The sequence below is a fragment of the Rhinatrema bivittatum genome, chromosome 3 (genome assembly GCF_901001135.1).
Source record: "Rhinatrema bivittatum chromosome 3, aRhiBiv1.1, whole genome shotgun sequence".
NCBI classification, from domain to species: Eukaryota; Metazoa; Chordata; class Amphibia; order Gymnophiona; family Rhinatrematidae; genus Rhinatrema; species Rhinatrema bivittatum.
In genome coordinates this window covers 4,817,925-4,837,822 of record NC_042617.1, presented here as the reverse complement: position 1 = coordinate 4,837,822, position 19,898 = coordinate 4,817,925, and the positions used below count along the sequence as shown (strand labels likewise).

At 43.3% G+C, this 19,898-nt stretch overlaps 1 protein-coding gene across 1 annotated transcript in view; it reads right to left on the bottom strand.

The window, feature by feature from the left end:
* Positions 1-19,898, bottom strand: part of GTPBP2 (GTP binding protein 2) — a gene marked incomplete in the record, with an annotated part of 123,512 nt that overhangs the window by 89,668 nt on the left and 13,946 nt on the right. Inside the window, 1 exon segment of the mRNA XM_029592830.1 lies at positions 16-42. Coding sequence (XP_029448690.1) covers positions 16-42 — 27 coding nt within the window.

Genomic DNA, 19,898 nt, shown 5'->3' with positions numbered 1-19,898 from the left:
CCCAGTAGGACTCACCTTGTATTCTATATTTCCTTCTTCTGCCTATAAAAAAGAGAGAAAGTCATTAAGTGGGTGACTCCCAGTGGCATCAACCATCTCAAAACCAGCTGGGCACTTGGGTGATCACAGCAACCCCTAATAGTCTTACACCACTGCTTTGTTAAGAAGTCATCCATGATGTTTTGTGACACTGTTGCCAGCATCGCTTCTGGCTTGGGCTCAGTACAACAGAAATGGTAAGGAGTAGTAGTGGATGTGGGCTCGCGCTCTGTACTGTCAGTCACAGTAATACTGTCAGGAAAGGATTATTTGTACCTCCCAGTCCTTCCGGTTGCCTTGCTCAAAGGCCATCACCTGTCACAGCTACAAACGTCACCATCTACAGGATCTTGCTCCTTCTCCCTTTGTCCTGCTCAGATTATATCTGAGAAGGTATCAAAGCTTCATTGCTGCAGCTTGTTGGTTAATCTTACTGCTTCTTGGGAGCTTGACACAGCTGTACCACCACAGTGCAAGTCAGTTTTGTTATCTCCTCTTTCTGGCCCTCTATCATTATAGTACAGGAGCATATTTATTTATAACATTTACATTTCACTATATTGCACAAACAGCATGATCAAACATTAATACAATCATTAAAAATCAATAAATAATAAAACCATTAGCAGTTTTAATTAAAACATAAATGCAATCTTTAGAAATAGAGGCTCTGTTCTGCCACACAAATCAAATGTTTCCTTAAATAAAAGCCTTTTCAGCTTTTCTTTAAAAAATTACCATTTCACCTTCTTTTAATTCCAATACTGTGCATCCTGCAATGGAGAAGGCTCTATAATGGGTCACCGAAGTCAAAACTAAAAGGGGTTGATGGAATTAGACAGGCATTACGAGCGTCTGTTTGACCCTGCTTCAGGTTGATTTTTCCCAATATATACACACTAGCAAGGGGTGAAATCAGCCTGGAGCGTGTCTATTGTGCGTATATATTATGCGTCCAGAATTTATTTTTTTTCAATCAAGCCATTACATTATACCAGTAGGTGTTTAAGAAAAAACAGTAGGAACCACATGGGACAGTATTTTATAATTTCTCCTGAGCCCTTGACTCGCAGATTGATTTAACGCCAGCTGCAGGGCTGGAGTTAAGTTTGCCATGTTAAAAAGTGTGCGTTGGGTGTCCAGCGATTTTCTGCACGGGGGAGGTAATAGCAAAAAGCTTAATCTGCATGGTATTTACATGCGATGAGCACTATCGGCTCTGTGTTTGTTTGGGCGTGCATTTTGGACATGCTCATCTCCTTATTGCATCAGGTGCTAGTCTAGTGTGTCCAACTGCACATAGACTTGTACGCTAGGCTAAGTGCACTTTATTGCATCATGCTGGCGTCAATTCTGTTTTTAGTGTGAAAATGAGGGTAAGGACAACACTGCATAGCACACAATTGTTCCTTGCACTCTGCAGATAGGAGCAGAGAAAGAAAGCGCTATTTTCTTGGTTTTCCCTTGAATTAGCCTCCCCCTCCCAACTAAAAGAAGAGTCACAATGATGAGATCTCGTGAACCTGTTTAAAAGACATTAAGAACTGAATTTCTCGCTCTACAAGGTAAGCCTTGAATATATGCAGCCCACTATTCTAATACCACGTCCTTCATTTCAGGAGTTTCCATAAGTAGAAGATTACGTAACCCATGTCTCTATTGAGTCACTGAAGAAGGAGCCACTGATTGCCAACAACTCAGAAAAGAAAGACAGACTTTCAGTATCCATAATTTCTTAAGTATGCTGCCATGGGGAAAGTATGATAAATTCCCAAATAGGGCTGACGAGACCTTCAGAGCAAAAACCCCTTCAACAATGTAAAACGCTCCTTTCCAAAAACTTTGTACTGTTTTACACAACCAAAAGCAATGTCCCATGGTTTATTTTTATTTTATTTAAAAACTCTTCTATACCGTTGTTAAGTTAGATAACCATCACAACGGTTTACAGCAAGGCACGATAATGAAAAATATGAGTGGTATAGGTTACAAATTAATCATGTGCCATCATAGTACGGTAACAATTTAATATAATAAACTGTGTGTGTAAGTTAAGCTTGTATGTTAGGAACATATTAGGCGGTTTGAATTTAACATTAATGTGCATTTGTAGGTTACAAGTAACAACTTCTAGTTTGGTGCATCCTTATCAATCAACTGTTTTTCTCTTTCTCTTTATAAAAAGCTCGTATAAAGAGCCAGGTTTTCAGATTGGTTTTGAATATTTTCAAATTTCTCTGCAGCCTTATTTCAAGTGGCATGGTGTTCCATAGCACGGGGCCAGCCAGTGCCACCTTCTTTATTAAATTTAATGCATAATGGATTATGCTATTTTTGTCAAATGAGACTGTTTTTGTGAGAAATAAAACCTAGTCCAATATGTTGCTTGTTATGTTGTTAATTTGAGTGAAGCAACTAATACATTTGTCTAATGTTAAATGTTATTGAACTGCCTGGGTCCATTTTACCCAAACAATAACAGATTTGTGCACATACAGAGATTTGATCGGCTTGGATAGAGTAAAGCAATCTTTGAAAATGTCCCATCTGATGCACCAAGCGTTTCCGTATCTCCAGAGGAATCAATGTCTAAGTTAATATACACAAAGAAGTCTTTTTGCATTATCCCAAATAATCACTGCACATGACGGTTAACACTCTTGAGGTCCAAGATGGGACGAAAGGAATCTTCCTCTTGGATACAACAAAATAAATGGAATAGCACCCCGTATTTTCCAAAGAAGTTGGCACGGGAACCACAACCCTCAGCCGGAGGAGCCTCAGAAGCGTGGCCTCCACTGCCTGCTTTTTCTGCGAGGAGTAGCAAGGAGACACCATGAACACATCCTGAGGAATGCTACGAAACTCCAGTGCATATCCTTCCCGTACTTCTTCCAGGATCCATTGATCCGATGTGATCTCGACGCACCTCTGATTAAAGAGACAGGTGCTCCCCTATCTCCTGCTCCCGATGGTGGGTCGGCAAACCTTCATTGGGAAGCTTGGGACGGGTTGCCACCCAAGCCTGCTCCTCTCTTGGACTGTCGGGGACGAAAGAACTGAAACCTACCAAAAGGCCAAGTCCTCTGAAAGGTCAGGTTTCTGAAGGGATGAAAAAATTTGGAACCCTTGAGATGACTCCTCATAGAAAAGGATAGAGTCACAATCCACCTATCATGCACATCCTTCAAGGCAGTGATCTCCCTCCACGGGGATAGTTGTCTGTTCAGAAATGGTGCAGACAAGTGCATCCACTTAGGGAAAACGCAAACTCTCTTTCACACCTCCTGGATTCAGAGGGTATAGGCCTTCCAATGCCCAACCCCCTTTGAAATATGCCTCCAGGTGGTCCCATTCAAGATCAATCAATTCTTGAAAAGCAAGAGGCTTTACGCAAGGAGACCAAAATGGGATTCTTCTTCAGCTCTGACACAAAATCCGCCCCAGGCACTCCCAGCATCTTCAATGTCTGGGAAATCAGCTTGCTCCGTCTCCATCTGCTGGCAGGGGAGCATAACCCACTGGTCTTGAGCCCATCTGGCTACACGCTAGGAAATCTCTAATTATCTTCCCCAAAGGTCCTAGATACAAATTGAACATAAATGCATAGAAAGCCAAATCCTGAGGTATACGTCCTCTTTACAGCTGACAATTTCTCACTCCACACCTGCTGGGGGCAGCCTAACAAAAAGGATGAAAACCATCTTAAAGTTGCCCCACTAATACAATTACCCCTCCTTCAAATTTGGCTGGATCAATTCAGCTCCCTCCTGACAGTATCTTACTGACTGACTTCAGGGGAATCTCCTCACAAGATGGCAAAGAAGATTCCCCAAAGAATCAATCCATGGGCCAGTTAGACCCTATCCCCCCCCCAGGTTCATCTATAACCTAAAACATGACGTAGCCCCATGGCTAACCATTATAATTAATGCCATTCTTACATAAAGTTCTCTACCCCTCTCACTAAGAAAAAGTGGCAACCAAGCCCATCTTGCAGAAACCGGGTTCTGATCCAAAAATAACTGACAACTACTGTCCAGTCTCCAGCCTTCTCTTTTTAGGCTGTACTAAACACTAAATACCAACTGCCAATAAGAGAAAAATCTTTAATTTTTATTATAAGACAGGGATGGCCAACTCCGAGAGCCACAGACAGTCCAGGTTTTCAGAATATCCACGATGAATATGCATGCAAATCTATCTCATGTATATTCATTGTGGATATCCTGAAAACGTGGCCTATTTGTAGCTTTCAAGGAAAGTACTTTTCTACGCATAAATCATATTTTATGCACGGAAAACAATTTGTGCATATAAACCATATTTTCTGTGCGTAAAATATGATTTATGTGCACAAACATTTTGAGTGCAGAAACCATTTTGAGTGTGCATAAATCATGCTTTTTGTGTGCAAAGCATGTTTTCTATGCATAAAATTTCAACAAGAGGTCCCAGCACTGGAATGCCAGCTTCTGCTGTAAACAAACATCAGCTCTGGAAACTTTACTCCACCTCAGACTAGGAGTTAAGTTCCAATGCCAAGAAAACAGGAGATAATCCAATACTCCTCCACACACCAGGAAGTAATACCTAATGCCAACATTAGCATGAAATTTCCATTCAAGGGCACTAAAAATACACAATGTTGTGTGCAAAACTCCATGCTGTAATGGCAATAGAGTTTGCACATAAAAAACGTACACAACTGAGAGTTAAACCTTGCACTGTGCTGAGCATTGGCCCTTTTGTCATCTTCTGGGGTCATGTCAATTTTAAAATGCTAAAATTGGGTTACATTGGCTAAAAGTTTGGGAAGTCCTGCAGTAAAGCATCAGTGCAGAGCCAGCAGCTTAGCTATCAGTGCTGCACAGAACCCAGTGTTATCAGGATGAGTCTGACCTTCCAGCACATGTTATTTTTAGCTATATGCTGGCTATGTGAGATGGTAGGAAAGTGTCCCAGGGAAGCACCATATGCAACTCTCCACCTTGAGTATTGTGTGCAGTTCTGGTCACCCCATCTCAAAAAAGACATAGCAGACATAGAAAAGATACAGAGGATGGCGACAAAAATAATAAAAGGGATGAAAAAGCTACCTTATGAAGAAAGGCTAAACAGATTAGGGCTTTTCAGCTTGGAAAAGAGACGACTGACAGGGGATACGATTGAAATTTATAAAATCATTAGTGGGGTGGAATAGTTAATAGGGACAACACTAGAACTAGCGGACAGTCCTTGAAACTAGCAAAGGAAAATTGTTTCTTAGCTGCTAACGTTTGTTCCTGAAATACCACAGATCAGTCCAGCAAGTGGGTTTTGCATCCCTACCAGCAGATGAAGGCAGAGAATACAAACTTTTCAGGCATTGCTACATTACTGAGTGTGCCACTTGCAGTCTCTCAGTACTGACCTGTACCCAAGCCAATGTAGAGGTAAAAACTCTCCAACTCAATCAAACTTTCTCTTCTAGGGCGAACAGAGAACCCAGGGTTGGAGCCCCCTGAACTGGAGCCTTCACACCCGAACGAGGAACTGGAAACTGACTAGCTCACTCGGTTCAAAATATATACACGCGGAAAGCTCTGAATTCAATTGTAATCACAGCTACAACAGACTTTCGGGACTAAGGAGGACAGGCCTCTGGATTGATCTATGATATTCCAGGAATGAAAATTAGCAGATAAGAACCAATTTTCCTTTCCTATTTATGCCCCAGATCAGTCCAGACAAGTGGGATGTACCCAAGCTCCCCTACACTGGTCGGGATTCCTAAAAGACCCGCTCTCAAGACACTCCGGCCAAACATTACGTCCTCCCGCGCTCGAACATTAGTCAGTAATGTCTGGTGAAAGTGTGAAGCGTAGACCATGTTGCAGCTCTACAGATCTCCTGAGGCACTTTTGCTAGAACAAAACCTGCTCGTATCCCAAAAATGGGAATGGGGAGGAAAATTCTTCTCGCCAGCCTTTTTGTCCTTTGGCAACCTGTTTTCTTTCGACTTCCCCAGCTGCTTCATCAGCTTATCTAGATCTTCACTGAACAGCAGCTCCCCCTTAAAGGGAAGATTGGCCACTGTTGGAAACAGGATGCTGGGCTTGATGGACCCTTGGTCTGACCCAGTATGGCATGTTCTTATGTTCTTACAGAGCTGGGTCTTGGACCACATATCCACTGACACCACGCTACTGGCTGACGTTCGCACCAGAACATACAGCGCGTCCACCATGTAGGCTACCTCAGCTTCCAACTGGGCTGCCTGCATGGAATTGGCTGCCTGGGAGAAATCCTCCTGAGCCTTAAGTATCCAGCAGAAAAAGGCCCTTTGCATGAGACTACCACAGATGGCTGCCCACAGACTCAAGGCAGAGACCTCAAACATTCGTTTTAACTGAATCTCCAGTTTGCAGTCCTGCGCATCCCCGCCACTGGAATAGTAGTTTTCATGGTCACTGCAGAGACCAAAGCATCCACTTTAGAAATTATCAACAGGTCCATGGTCTCCTCCGTCAGCAGGTATAACTTAGCCATCACCCTACCAATCTTGAGGCCCGCCTCAGGAGAATCCTACTCCTTACTAACTTCTTCACCTTTTTGGGCACTGGAAAGACCCTATGAGGGCCACGCAGTCCATCTAGAACCGGGTATACCCCTTCATTATCAGACTTCTCTTGGGCGACCTTAAATCCTAACTCCTCCAGGACCTGCGGAATAAGAGACCGCATCTCCTCCTTCCTGAAGAATTGGACAACCCTTGGGTCATCGCCTTCCACCACCAGCACTTCATCTGGATCCTGAGCGTCTTTGTCCGCATCCAGATTGGCATCTGGATCCCCTTATCCACAGGACCATTATCCTCCAGATCATCCACTTCGTCCTCATCCTGAACTGCAGCACACCCCAGACCCAAAGCTTCCAGAGCCCCCCCGCAAGGGCCATATTCGCTCTCTTAGAGGGACATCACGGCTGCTGGTCCAGGGGCTGCTTCCTCCCTGCCCCCTTCCTTGCCAAATAGGCCTTGTGAAGGAACAGAACAAAATCCGCTGACAAATCTTCCATCTCCACAGATTACCCACTTCTCTGATCCTCCCAGGGACCTCTGCAACAGACCCTGCCAACCTGGAAACACTCCTTTTTCTGTCTGCCTAGAAGGATGTTCCCCCCCCCCCCCGAGGCACAGTCCAAACACACTGTGGCCAAATTAAGCCGGCCGCGCCATGAGAAGCACACCTTGCAGAATATCCCACGGAGAGAAGTCTGTATCATTTTCTCTGCACACGTGGCCCAATCACAGCGCCGCATGGTTAATCAGGCCCGAGATGTATGATCACAGGAGTTCTGCTGCCAGTGCGATGTACCCTCCCTCAAACTCTCCAGACCCCGGGGCTCATGAGGGCCTGAAAATCTCACTCCCCACCATGCTTTCAGCTCCTACTGAAGCCTCATACTGCCGATAGGTCTTGCAGGTCAAAAGCCTAGACTTTTTTTTAAACAAATTAAAGGCATAGATCCCTTTCAAGAGGAAACCCTCACTAAAGAGGCATACTTCCGTGAATCCAGACAAAGGCACTAGGAAGGAGACCACAGAAGAGAGGGAGCCAAACCCCTGGCTATCAATCCCTCCAGATGTTGCAGGCAGAGACCAGACAGGGATGGGCCCATAAAGGTGCCTAACACCTGAGGGAGCAGCTGTTCCGTTAACTTCTCTCTCGGTTTTTATTTTGTGTTTGTTTCTCTGAGACTGCAGGTTTACACCTCTACCATCTGCTGGAGACATAAAAATACTGAGGGACTGGCAAGTGGCGCTCTTGATTATGTAGCAGTGTCAAAAATGTTTATCCTCTGCCTCCATCTGTTGGTAGGGATGCAAAATCCACTTGTCTGGACTGATCTGGGGTATGAACAGGAACTAGCAGATTTAAAACAATCATAGAAAGTATTTTATCACTCAGTGCACAGTCAAGCTATGGAATCTGCTGCCAGCGGACATGGTCATAACAACTAAAATAGTAAGTTTCAAAAGAGAAGGTTGGCAAGTTTCTAAAGGAACCTTTATTAGCCAGATAGACTTAAGAAAGGCAGTGCTTATTCTGGGAGTGAGATATAAGAGATAGACCAACTACTGGGAACTGACATATACTTGTGACCCAGACTTGGTCTGCCCCAAGATCAATATGCTCTCTTCATCCTCTAGGTCCCCTCCTTGTTAATATGTAAATAGTAATACTACTACTTATAACCTTGGAGGTCTTAACCAAGCCAAACAAATGTTTAAAAGTCTCCTTTCCCTGAGGTCTCTCTTCAGCAGCTCATGTTGTATTTATCTCTTTGGGGGGGCAGGGAATTTGACTTTAAAGACAGAGCAGTAGAAGTAGTACAAGTACTCGACACATGCAGTGCCTGTACAAATACACATAAGGGAAGCCCTTTCTAGTAGAGCTTGCAATCTAGTCTAGACTTTTAGAGTTCAACCACCAGCAGAGACTGACCCTGGCTTGAAGAGACAGAGATAGCCTCAGAGAGTAGTCCTGAGACTACGGATTCCATCTGGACAACACCGCTCTTTGAAGGTCTCATATGCACTCCTTTTCAGGGAATTACATAGTAACACAGTAATGACGGCAGAAAAAGACTAAAATGGTCCATCTAGTCTGCCCAGCAAGCTTCCCAAGGCAGTTACTGCTGCTCCATGCAGGCTACCCCCCATGTTTCTCTTAAGGGTAGTAACTGCCGCTCCGTGCCAGTTAAGCTTTTTTATTTATTCCCATCCTCTAGCCCTTTAAGTGTTTATCCCATGCCCATTTGAAATCCTTCAGAGTTTTAGTCTTCACCACTTCCTCCGGAAGGGCATTCCAGGCATCCATCAGCCTCTCAGTGAAGAAATATTTCCTGACATTGGTTCTAAGTCTTCCTCCCTGGAATTTCAAATCGTGACCCCTAGTTCTACTAAATTGTTTCCAATGGAAAAGGTTTGTTGATGATCATGGATCATTAAAACATTTCAAGTATCTGAAGGTTTGTATCATATCACTCCTGCTCCTCCTCGGTGTACATATTCAGATTCTTCATCCGCTCCTCATAAGTCATTTGATGGAGACCACCCACCATTTTGGTTGCCCTTCTCTGGACTGCCTCCTTTGAGATACGGTCTCTAGAACTGAACACAGTACTCCAGGTAAGGCCTCACTAAGGACCTGTACAAGGGGATTATCACTTCCCTTTTCTTACTAGAAATTCCTCTCTATGCAGCCTAGCATTCTTCTGGCTTTGGCTATCGCCATGTCACACTGCTTCGTCGACTTCAGGTAGTTAGACACTATCGCCTCAAGGTCTCTTCTCCTGCTCCGTGCACATCAACCCTTCACCCCCCTATGTATATATTTCTTTCGGATTACCACACCCCAGATGCATGACTCTGCATTTCTTGGCAAAGAATCCCAGCTGCCATATCCTCGACCACTCTTCCAGTTTCCTTAAATCCCATCTCATTCTCTTGTATTCCTTCCGGCGTGTCCACACTATTGCAGCTCTTAGTTTCATCCACAAATAGACAAACTTTACCTTCTATCCCTTCCACAATGTCGCTCACGAAGATGTTGAAAAGAACCGGTCCCAACACCGATCCCTGTGGCACGCCACTTAACACCATTCTCTCTTCAGAGTAGGTTCCATTTACCATCACCAGTTGTCTTCTATCCGTCAAACAGTTTGTAATCCATGCCAACATCTTGGAGCTGACTCCCAAGCTTCTCATTTTGTTGATGAGTCTTCTGTGAGGAACCGTTTCAAAAGCTTTACTAAAATCCAAGTAAATAACATTGAGTGCTCTTCCCTAATCTCTAGTCACCCAATCCAAGAAATCAATTAGATTCGTCCGACAGGACCGTCCCCTGGTAAATTCCATGCTGCTTCTGACCGAGCAACCCACCGGATTGTAGATAGTTCACTATCCTTTCCTTCAGCAGAGTCTCCATTAATTTTCCCACCACTGAGGTGATGCTAACTGTACTGTAGTTTCCAGCCTCTTCTCTGCTCCCACTCTTGTGAAGCAGGACCGCCACCGCTCTTCTCCAATCACTAGGCACTACACCCCTTTCCAAAGATCTATTCAACAGGTCACACAGTGGACCCGCCAGCACATCTCTGAGTTCCCTCAGTATTCTGGGGTGAATCTTATCAGGCCCCCAAGGCTTTGTCCACTTTCAGTTTTCTTAGCTCTTCCCATACATTATCTTCCATAAATGGAGTTTCATCTACTCCACCCCCTTCTACAGTCTAGATAACAAGTGATGGTCCTTCTACAGGGTCTTCTTTAGTGAACACTGAACTGAAGTATTTGTTTAATATTTCTGCTAATTCATCATCTCTCTCCACCTCCATTGATCCTTATCCCCTTTCAATTTCACTATACCACTATGGACCTTTCTCGGATATATCTGAAAAATGTTTTGTCACCTCGCTTTATCTCCTTGGCAATCCTTTCCTCTGCCTTTTTGTTTTCTTGATTACTTTTTTCATCTCCTTCAGTTTCGCCAGATAATCCTCCCTGCGTTCCACTTTTTGGGATTCTTTATATTTCTTTTTTTTTCACAATACTTTTTTATTAGTAAGATCAGGTGGGTAACAGCCAAACATCCCACAGAAAAAGCCTGAGCAATACAAACAGTGTAACCAAACAGCTCAATTAATGTTTATAGCAGTATTTTCGCACTCGTTGCTCCCACCTGATACTCCTTTTTCTATAATAAACGTACAAACGCCCCCAAACCCCCCCCCCTACCTCCCATCCCCAACACCAAGCAGACAGTCCACACACATTCCACATTCGCACCTTCCTATTTACCCCCCCCCCCCCCCCCGAACAGCCCAATCAGATGTGTAACCATTGGATCTAAGTTCATCTTGCAGCTCCTTGGGAAAGGCCGAAACGCAAGCGTCCCAGCAAGCACAGTAAATCTTGTCCAGTTTCCGATGGACTACTAAAAAGTCCATCCGCTCCAGTTGCACCATTGTGGCCATGCGATGAGCCCAGGCGAGGAAGGATGGGTTTGTGTCCGGCTCCAGCCAGTCCGCCAGGACAGTACGGCATGCCAACATGGTGGCCGCCCTCTCAAATTTGGCCTTGGAGCTGCTGCCTGGCAAGGAGTTTGGGATGGAGCTGCACAGAAGCGCCATCCCTGTGAAACAAAGGGTGACTCCCGTACAAGCGCCAATTACAGCCGAGACAGCCGCCCAGAATGATTGAAGAGACTGGCAAGCAAATAGTCTATGTACCAGGGTCCCAGTCTGCAATCCACATTTGATACACAGTGGGGTGGGGATCAGCCGCATCTGAGACCGGCAAACATCATCACAGTAAAGCCAATGCAGGATTTTAAACTGTACTTCACGGAGACCAATATCAGGAAGCAATTTATGTAGTCGGGTGAATGAAGCAAGCAGTTGAGCTCCAGAAACAGGAGAGTTCAGGGCAGCAGTCCAGCGGCTTGCCAAATGAGATGTCCAATCTGTACAGTGAAGTTTCTGCCCCAGTTTTTTCCAACCAGTAATAGTATTGGCAAGATAGGCAGTGTCAAAAAAGACATTGGCAAACTTAAGTTCCGCCTCCAGTTCTGCCGTAGTCCATGCAAAGGAGCGAATGTAGTGCCGGGCCTGAAGAAAAGCATAGAACTGCTTGGACGGAATTTGATAGGTACGCTGTAGGGTTTCAAAGTCCAGCAAATGACAAGAGGTAGCCTCATACAGATGATAATTTTTTAATCCTTCAAGGTGATAACTTCACAGTCCCTTCCTTCATGTCGAAAAGTGCTCCCAAGTACTCTAACTTCTGAGAAGGGATGGGGCTACTCTTGGAGTAATCCACTACACTCCCAAAACCCTGCAGAAAGTGAACTACCTGTTTGGTGGCTTGCTTGTTACAACTTTGCTCTTATAAGCCAATCATCAAGATACAGGTAAACCAAAATCTCCTGTGTTTTCAATGCTGCCATGGAACTGAGGCAAAACCAAAAAGAAAGGTTTGAAACTATCTAAAATAGTAAAACAAAAAGGTACCTCTGATGATCTCTCTTTATGAGAATGATAAGCTTCTGTGAGGTCCAAGAAAGTAAAAAACTCTCTGCTCCTTACTGCCATTATGACTGATCTTAAAGTTTCCCCATCCCTTACAAATCTAAAATGGGACAAAAAAATCTTTCTGGTAACCACAAATATATGGAATAGCAGCCCTGTTCCCAATCAGACCTGGGAACCATAATCACTACCTCTAGAGCAAGAAGATGTTATTAAGTCGTCTTTACAGCCTCTCTTTTTTGAAGGAATGATAAGGAGAAGCCATAAAAGCATCTGAAACAGGCCAAGAAAATTCCAGAGCATACCCATTCTGAATTATATTCAATACCCAGTGGTCTGAAGTAATATGGACCCATTTCTGAAAGAAATTTGATAGGTGGCCACCTATCCCTAAATTCAGAGATTGGATCCTGGATGATTTGCTGTTGCCTTCAGGAGGAAGCTGCTCCTCCCGAGGAACTTTCTTTACCACCTCTCTTGAAAGGCCTGCTAATTTTCTTTTTTTGAGTCCTACTAGATCAGTCCAGATGAATGGGTTTTTCTCCCCTACCAGCAGATGTAGACGGAAGAAAAGCTTTACTGTACTGTTGGTACTTAAGTTACTGTGCAACCTGCAGTCTCTCAGTAAATCTTTAACCAAACAATCCTACATTCGAGCAGGGGAAAAGGAAAACCATCTGTAAACACCAAACTTTAGACACCAACAACCACTGACCATATGGGTACATATGCACAGCAGTGTTCTTTAGCAACAAAAGGGCGGGATTCTGGACTAGTCTGGTAGGACTAGAGGGAAGAAAATTAGCAGGTAAGAACCAATTTTTTTTCTTCCTTTTCATCCCCCAAATCAGTCCAAATGAATATGATGTACCCAAGCTTCCCTAAATAGGATGGGAACCTGAAAGACCCGCTCACGAGACATTTTCATCAAATACTACTGCACCCGGAGTCAGAATATCCAATCTGCAATTATGTAAAAAGTGTGCAGAGAAGACCAAGTCAACACCTTATAAAATTCCTGCGACAATACCAAATGACACTCTGCCTAAGAAGCTGCCTGAGCCCTAGTAGAATGAACTCTCAGACCTGAAGGAACAAATAAACCTTTGGAAATGTAAGCTAAAGCTATTGCATTCTTAATCCATCTAGCAATAGATGCCTTAAACACTTTCTCATAGTAACATAGTATTGTAGACAGAAAAAAAAACAAATGGTCCATCCAGTCTGCCCAGCAACTGCCACTCAATTCAGGTTACCCTCAAGCCTTATGTTAAGGATGGTAATACTTACAAGGAAAAATCAAGCATCTGTCAAATCCATAACAAAATTACTGCAACATTTGTGTATAGTGAGCAGCCTTCCTGATAATTCAAACAATGCTGCTTGAACCTTTTTTGCTTTTGGACTTGGCCATAGAAGCTTTATCCAAATGTCAGTGTATCAGTACTCTGAGAACGTAAAAGTCAGGGCCAAGCATTGGCTGTTTTCAGAATCCAAATTCCCTTTTTTCACTGATCTACCCCCTTGTTGTGACTACTGAAGAACTCAAAAAGATGATCAGTTCTGCAAAAATCATTGGCAACTTTCAAATATCTTGTCAGATCCTAGGCACATCCAAAACATGAAGCTCCTGAGAGTGCATGGAAGAGCCTGATCCTGAATTGCTAAATGCTGGCAACTCTATAGATTGTGCCAAATGAAAGGCAGAAACCACCTTCGGTAAAAAAAAAAAAGAATAAAAACCCCTCCTCCAAAAACTGAAGGAAAGGATCCCTGCATAACAATACCTACAACTCAAAAATCCACTCTGCTGAACAAATAGCTACCAAAATTACTGTCTTAAAGCGTGAGATCCTTCAACGACATCCTTCTTAATGGCATAAAAGGAGGCTTAGAGAAGGTCTTCAAAACTAAATTCAGCTTCTATGATGGGATCACTCATCTAATCAGGGGATGCAAATGCTTCACACCCCTGAAACATCTCACTATGTCTGGGTGCAAATCCAGAGAAGAGCCACAAACCTTCCCTCTGTAAGAGGACAAATGCAGCCAGTTGCATTTTAAGAAAGTTCAAGACCAAGCCCAGGCTTGTCTGCAAAAAGGCATGAAAGATTGAAATGGATGCCTAAAAAGCAGGGAAACCCCCCCAATTCCTGACACCATAATTCGAAAACCTTCCAAATATGCATATAGGCCAGAGAGGTCGATATTTTCCTACACTGCAATAAAGTAGAAATAACTTCTTCCAAATAGTCTCTCATTCTCAACCTTCTCCTCTCAAAAACTAGGCTGTGAAACAAAAGTGATCCGCCTGTTCTAACACAATCAGACTCTGATGCAGAAGGCCGAGAACCTGGCTGAACCACAAAGGTCCCTCCACTTTGATATTTACCAAGTCTGCAAACCATGGACATCTGGACTACTCCAGAGCAACCAGAAACACTCATCCTCAACGTCTCTCTCTAGTCACCTAAGAAACTTACCTATCAGAGGCCAAGGAGGAAAGATGTAAAGCAGCAGCCCTCAAAGCCATGGCTGAGAAAGGGCATCCAGGCCCTCCGACCCCCTACTCTCACCTTCAAATGAAGAACCACAGAGCCTTGATATTCCACCTTGTTGCCTCAAGTCCAACTGGAGATCCCCATGTCACTAATGAGAGAGAAAGCTTTTTCTGCCAGCTCCCATTCCCAGGGTTGAGCCAGTGCCTGCTCAGAAAATCTATTTGCTCCTTCTCCACCCAATGAAGTTAGTCACTGACACCATCTTTAAATTTTTCTCTGCCCAACGGAACGTTCTTATTTCCAAGAAAACTGCTGGGCATTTAGTTCCTCCCTATCTGTTCATGTATGCCACCACCATTGTCCAACAGCACTCTGACCGTCTTGTTCCTGAATAAAGGTCGAACGAACATTATGGCTTTTCTAATCACTCGTTTCTAACCGATTAATGGACCATGAGGACTCCAGCATCATCAGACCTTGTGCTGTCTATCCCTGACAAATACTCCTCAGACTGGCATCTGTTTTATTGTTATTCAATCCAGGATTTCCATCTCCATACTTTTGGACCAACTGACCTGCAAAATCCACCAGGAAAGAATCTGGCTTCCCCAACCAGAGGCAACCTGATCTTGAAATTATGCGACTGAGGATTCTAGCACAAAAAAAAAAAAAAAAAAAAAAAAAGAGCTTTCTGCACTGGTCTCATAAGAAATGCCACCAAAGGAGCCAGGTCTAGCATAGATGCCATGGATTCCAGAACCTGAAGGTAACCCCAGACTCTGGGCATCCGCAACAACTGATGGACCTGTCCCTGTAGTTTTACCCTTCTGTCCATTGTAAGAAACACCTTGTTTGTACTGGTCCACAAGATATTCAAAGCTCTGTGATGGAACCAGCTTGCTCTTTGCAAAATGTACCACCCATCCTAAGTTCTGTAACAGAAGAACTACTCTTCAGAAAGAACCTTCCTTGGCAATCTTCTCTTGACTTTGCTCTAATTAGCCTATTGTCCAAATAAGGATGCACGAGGATACCTTATCTGCATAGAGCAGCTGCCACCACAGCCATTATCTTGGAAAATATGCGCGTAAAGCATTTTTGGTCACCTGGCAAGCGTACCTACATACCTTACCTCATAAAACTCGCAGTTTTTATATGAATTCGTTGACATGATGTGCCATACCTCTCTTGATATTTGTATATCTCATTAGCTGGTTCCTTTGTACCTCCAAACCTTGCAGTCTATAGCCATGTACTTCTGTGCAGGGGTGGCAGAGGGTGGGGTAATTGTTTAGTTGTTAAGCTGTATTATGTTGACTTTGGCATTGGAGGGTGAGGGTGTGAAGAACCACTGCTCTCCCCTCATCTCGAATTTATTTTATTTATTTATTTCAGAACTTTTATATACCAATGTTTAGCAATTAGCCTTCACCCCGGTTTACAGTGGAACAATTTGTTACATCGAAAAGACATTGGAACAGAATAGAACAGATATTTTACAATTGAACGAGATATGCTTATTGATCAACTATCACATTTATCAGAATAATAATAATAATTGTTTGTATGGTTTTATTCTTGTAAAAACCAATAAAACAGTTGAAACATAAAATGGTTAATGCAAAGCAATGCCTGTCTTTGAAGCTGCTGTGAGCTTTTCCTCTGTTTACAGTAATTAATTAGAGCTGATATCCTGCTGCTTTGAAACAGGTCTGGCAGGGAAGGCATTGTATGGCTTTTAAACAAATAGATTTTAATGCTTTAAACAAAAGGGGGCAGGCGAGTGAATACCTGTTTTCATACTTCTAAACTGTGAAACATTGTACTGGAGGGGTTAAAGATGGCAATTTAAAGAAGACAGATGGAGAGGAAGGATGTGCCAGACTGGAAAAGGAGACATGTCACTGCATGTCACAGCCAATAAGAGGGGACGACAGGAAGGAACTGCAATGGGAGAAGGCCAGAATGTAAAGACCAAAGTGGCAGGAGACCAACCAAGGACTGACCATAGACACTGAAGCACTTCCCAGCTGGTTTCCCCCATGCAAACTGCTTCCTTTGCACAGAGATCCTGTCTGCAGTTAACTCTTCGACTGCCTAGAGACCCTGCCTGCAGTGATCGCCTCCTAGAGCTGATTTTTCTCAGGGAAGTCATTTTCATACATTTGTACATAGCTTAGCTTAGCTCTCTATTCAATATGCTCTTTATTACCATTTGTATTTTATCTTGTGCTCTATTGTAATCTCTTGTATTATTGCTAGAAGAAATATAACCACGTTTTACGCATAATTACCCTCTCTGAATATTTATATAGGAATATGACAGACAGGAAACAAGGGGAGGGGTAGATGAATGCTGATTATTTAGAGGGGTGCAAAGGCTTCCAGGGTAAGTATACAAGACTGGCAAAACGTGAGGGATCTTTAAACCTACGCACACAACAGAATCTCGAGTTATTTTTCACACAAGTCTCTCTTTCAAACCCTATATCATGAAAACAGTCCAGCAGTTGTTTTGGAAATCAAGAATCTTACATAAACTGAAGTCATATCTGGAACTAGATGACTTTAGAACAGTCCTACAGTCATTAATCATCTCTAAACTGGACTATCACAATTTAACCTATCTCGGCCTACCTCAATATTTGGAAAGCTCTGTACACTGACGCTCATAGTATGGGGAACAGAGTCCCAGATCTAGAAGCAGTCATGGAAGAAGCTGATTTAGATATAGTACATGGGAAACCATGACTGGGATATAGGTCCCAGGAAGGACCAGGTAGGAAGGAAAGTTGGAGGCATGGTATTATATATAAACAACAGGATTAAAGCAACAGGGTTGCTGGGTTTACAAAATAACGGGCCAATACAGTAAAAAACGCGGGAGAGCGGGCGAGTGCCCGCTCTCCTGTGCACGCGATACAGTAAAAAAATGTATTTAAATTAGGCCCGGCGGTAAAAAGAGGCGCTAGGGACATTAGCACGTCCCTAGCGCCTCTTTTTGGACAGGAGCGGCGGCTGTCAGCGGGTTTGACAGCCGATGCTCAATTTTGCTGGCGTTGGCTCTCGAGCCGGTTGACAGCCACGGGCTCGGAAATTGGATGCCGGCAAAATTGAGCATCCGGTTTTTGGCCCGACAGCTGCGGGCCGAATTCAAATTTTATTTTTTTTTTTACTTTTTTTTTTTTTTTTTTTACTGTTCGGGACCTCCGACTTAATATCGCCATGATATTAAGTCGGAGGGTGCACAGAAAAGCAGGCTAACAGTGCGCTCTGTCGGAGCGCACTGTACTGTATCGGCCTGTAAGTAAGGAAGAAGTAGTGTGGGTTAATCTGGAAAGAGGAAATGTAACATCTATTTATATTGGCATCACAGAAATATAGAAATAATGGCAGAAAAAGACCAATGGTCCATTCAGTCTGCCCATCAAGCTTATGGTAGCATCAAAAGTATCAGGCTTATTGGTTAGGGGTAGTAACAGCCACATCAGCAAGTTACCTCAGTCCTATTCGTTTCCCAGACCTTAACATTTAGTGTCCTTGTTGGTTGCTGTCTTTTTTTTTCTTTACCCCTACTGTTAAAGCAGAGAGCAATACTGTAGTTGTATCAACAGTATGAAGGCCCTCCATCACGGAAAGAAGAGATGGAGGTTTAATGGAAGATATTCACAGGATTACTGTGAAAGGGGAGGTGCTGCTGCTAGGGGATTTTAATCTTCCAGATGTTGACTGGGATATCCCAGTTGCAGTATCTTCTAGAAGCAAGGAGCTCCTGGATTCTCTGCAAGGAGAATTGTTCTGTCAACTGGTACTGGACCTACATGGGAGGGGGCAATACTGGACCAGGTGCTTACCAACAGGGACAGTATTTCTGATGTTGTAGTGGTTGATCATTTGGGAACTAGTGACCACCAGATGGTGTGGTTCAATATTAGAACGAGCCTTCTCTCTTGCATCCTAAGGTGAGGGTCCTAGACTTCAGGAAACTAATTTTCTCAAAATGGGGGAGTACCTCAAAGCATCGTTAACTGGATGGGAAAATCTAGGGGGAAGTAGAAGGGCAGTGGGAAAAAACTAAAAGGAGATATCATAAGGACAATTAATCTTTTGGTTAGGAATGAAAATAAAGGAAAGAAGAGAGACCATTATGGTTTTCTAAAGAAGTACCTGAAAAGCTAAGGGAAAAAAGTTAGTGTTTATAATCTACAAGAAATAGCAGAAAGAGGAAGACAAGCGACAATATCTTGAAAAATTAAGAGAAGCTGGGAAAGAGGTCAGGAATGTGAAAATTTAAACAGAAGAAAAAAAGCAGATACAGTAAAACAGGGGGACAAAAATGGTATTTTTAAAAAATACCTTTATTCAGTGTAACATCCAGCCATAATACGATACAAAGAACACTAGACGATGACAAAAGCCATTCACAGTTCCCCAATCCCTCTTCCTCCCAGACCTCCCATCTCCCCCACCCTCCCAAACACCCAAGAAAGAGATCTAGGCGTCATCGTGGATAACACATTGAAATCGTCAGCTCAGTGTGCTGCAGCAGTCAAAAAAGCAAACAGAATGTTAGGAATTATTAGGAAGGGAATGGTGAATAAAACGGAAAATGTCATAATGCCTCTGTATCACTCCATGGTGAGACCGCACCTTGAATACTGTGTACAATTCTGGTTGCTGCATCTCAAAAAAGATATAATTGCGATGGAGAAGGTACAGAGAAGGGCAACTAAAATGATAAAGGGGATGGAACAGCTCCCCTATGAGGAAAGACTAAAGAGGTTAGGGCTGTTCAACTTGGAGAAGAGACGGCTGAGGGGGGATATGATAGAGGTCTTTAAGATCATGAGAGGTCTAGAACAGGTAGATGTGAATCGGTTATTTACTCTTTCAGATAATAGAAAGACTAGGGGGCACTCCATGAAGTTAGCATGGGGCACATTTAAAACTAATCGGAGAAAGTTCTTTCACTCAACGCACAATTAAACTCTGGAATTTGTTGCCAGAGAATGTGGTTAGTGCAGTTAGTATAGCTGTGTTTAAAAAAAAAATTGGATAATTCTTGGAGGAGAAGTCCATTACCTGCTATTAATTAAGTTGACAGCCACTGCTATTACTAGCAACAGTAACATGGAATAGACTTAGTTTTTGGGTACTTGCCAGGTTCTTATGGCCTGGATTGGCCACTGTTGGAAACAGGATGCTGGGCTTGATGGACCCTTGGTCTGACCCAGTATGGCATGTTCTTATGTTCTTAATGACTCCACCAAAAATGTTTTTGATGGG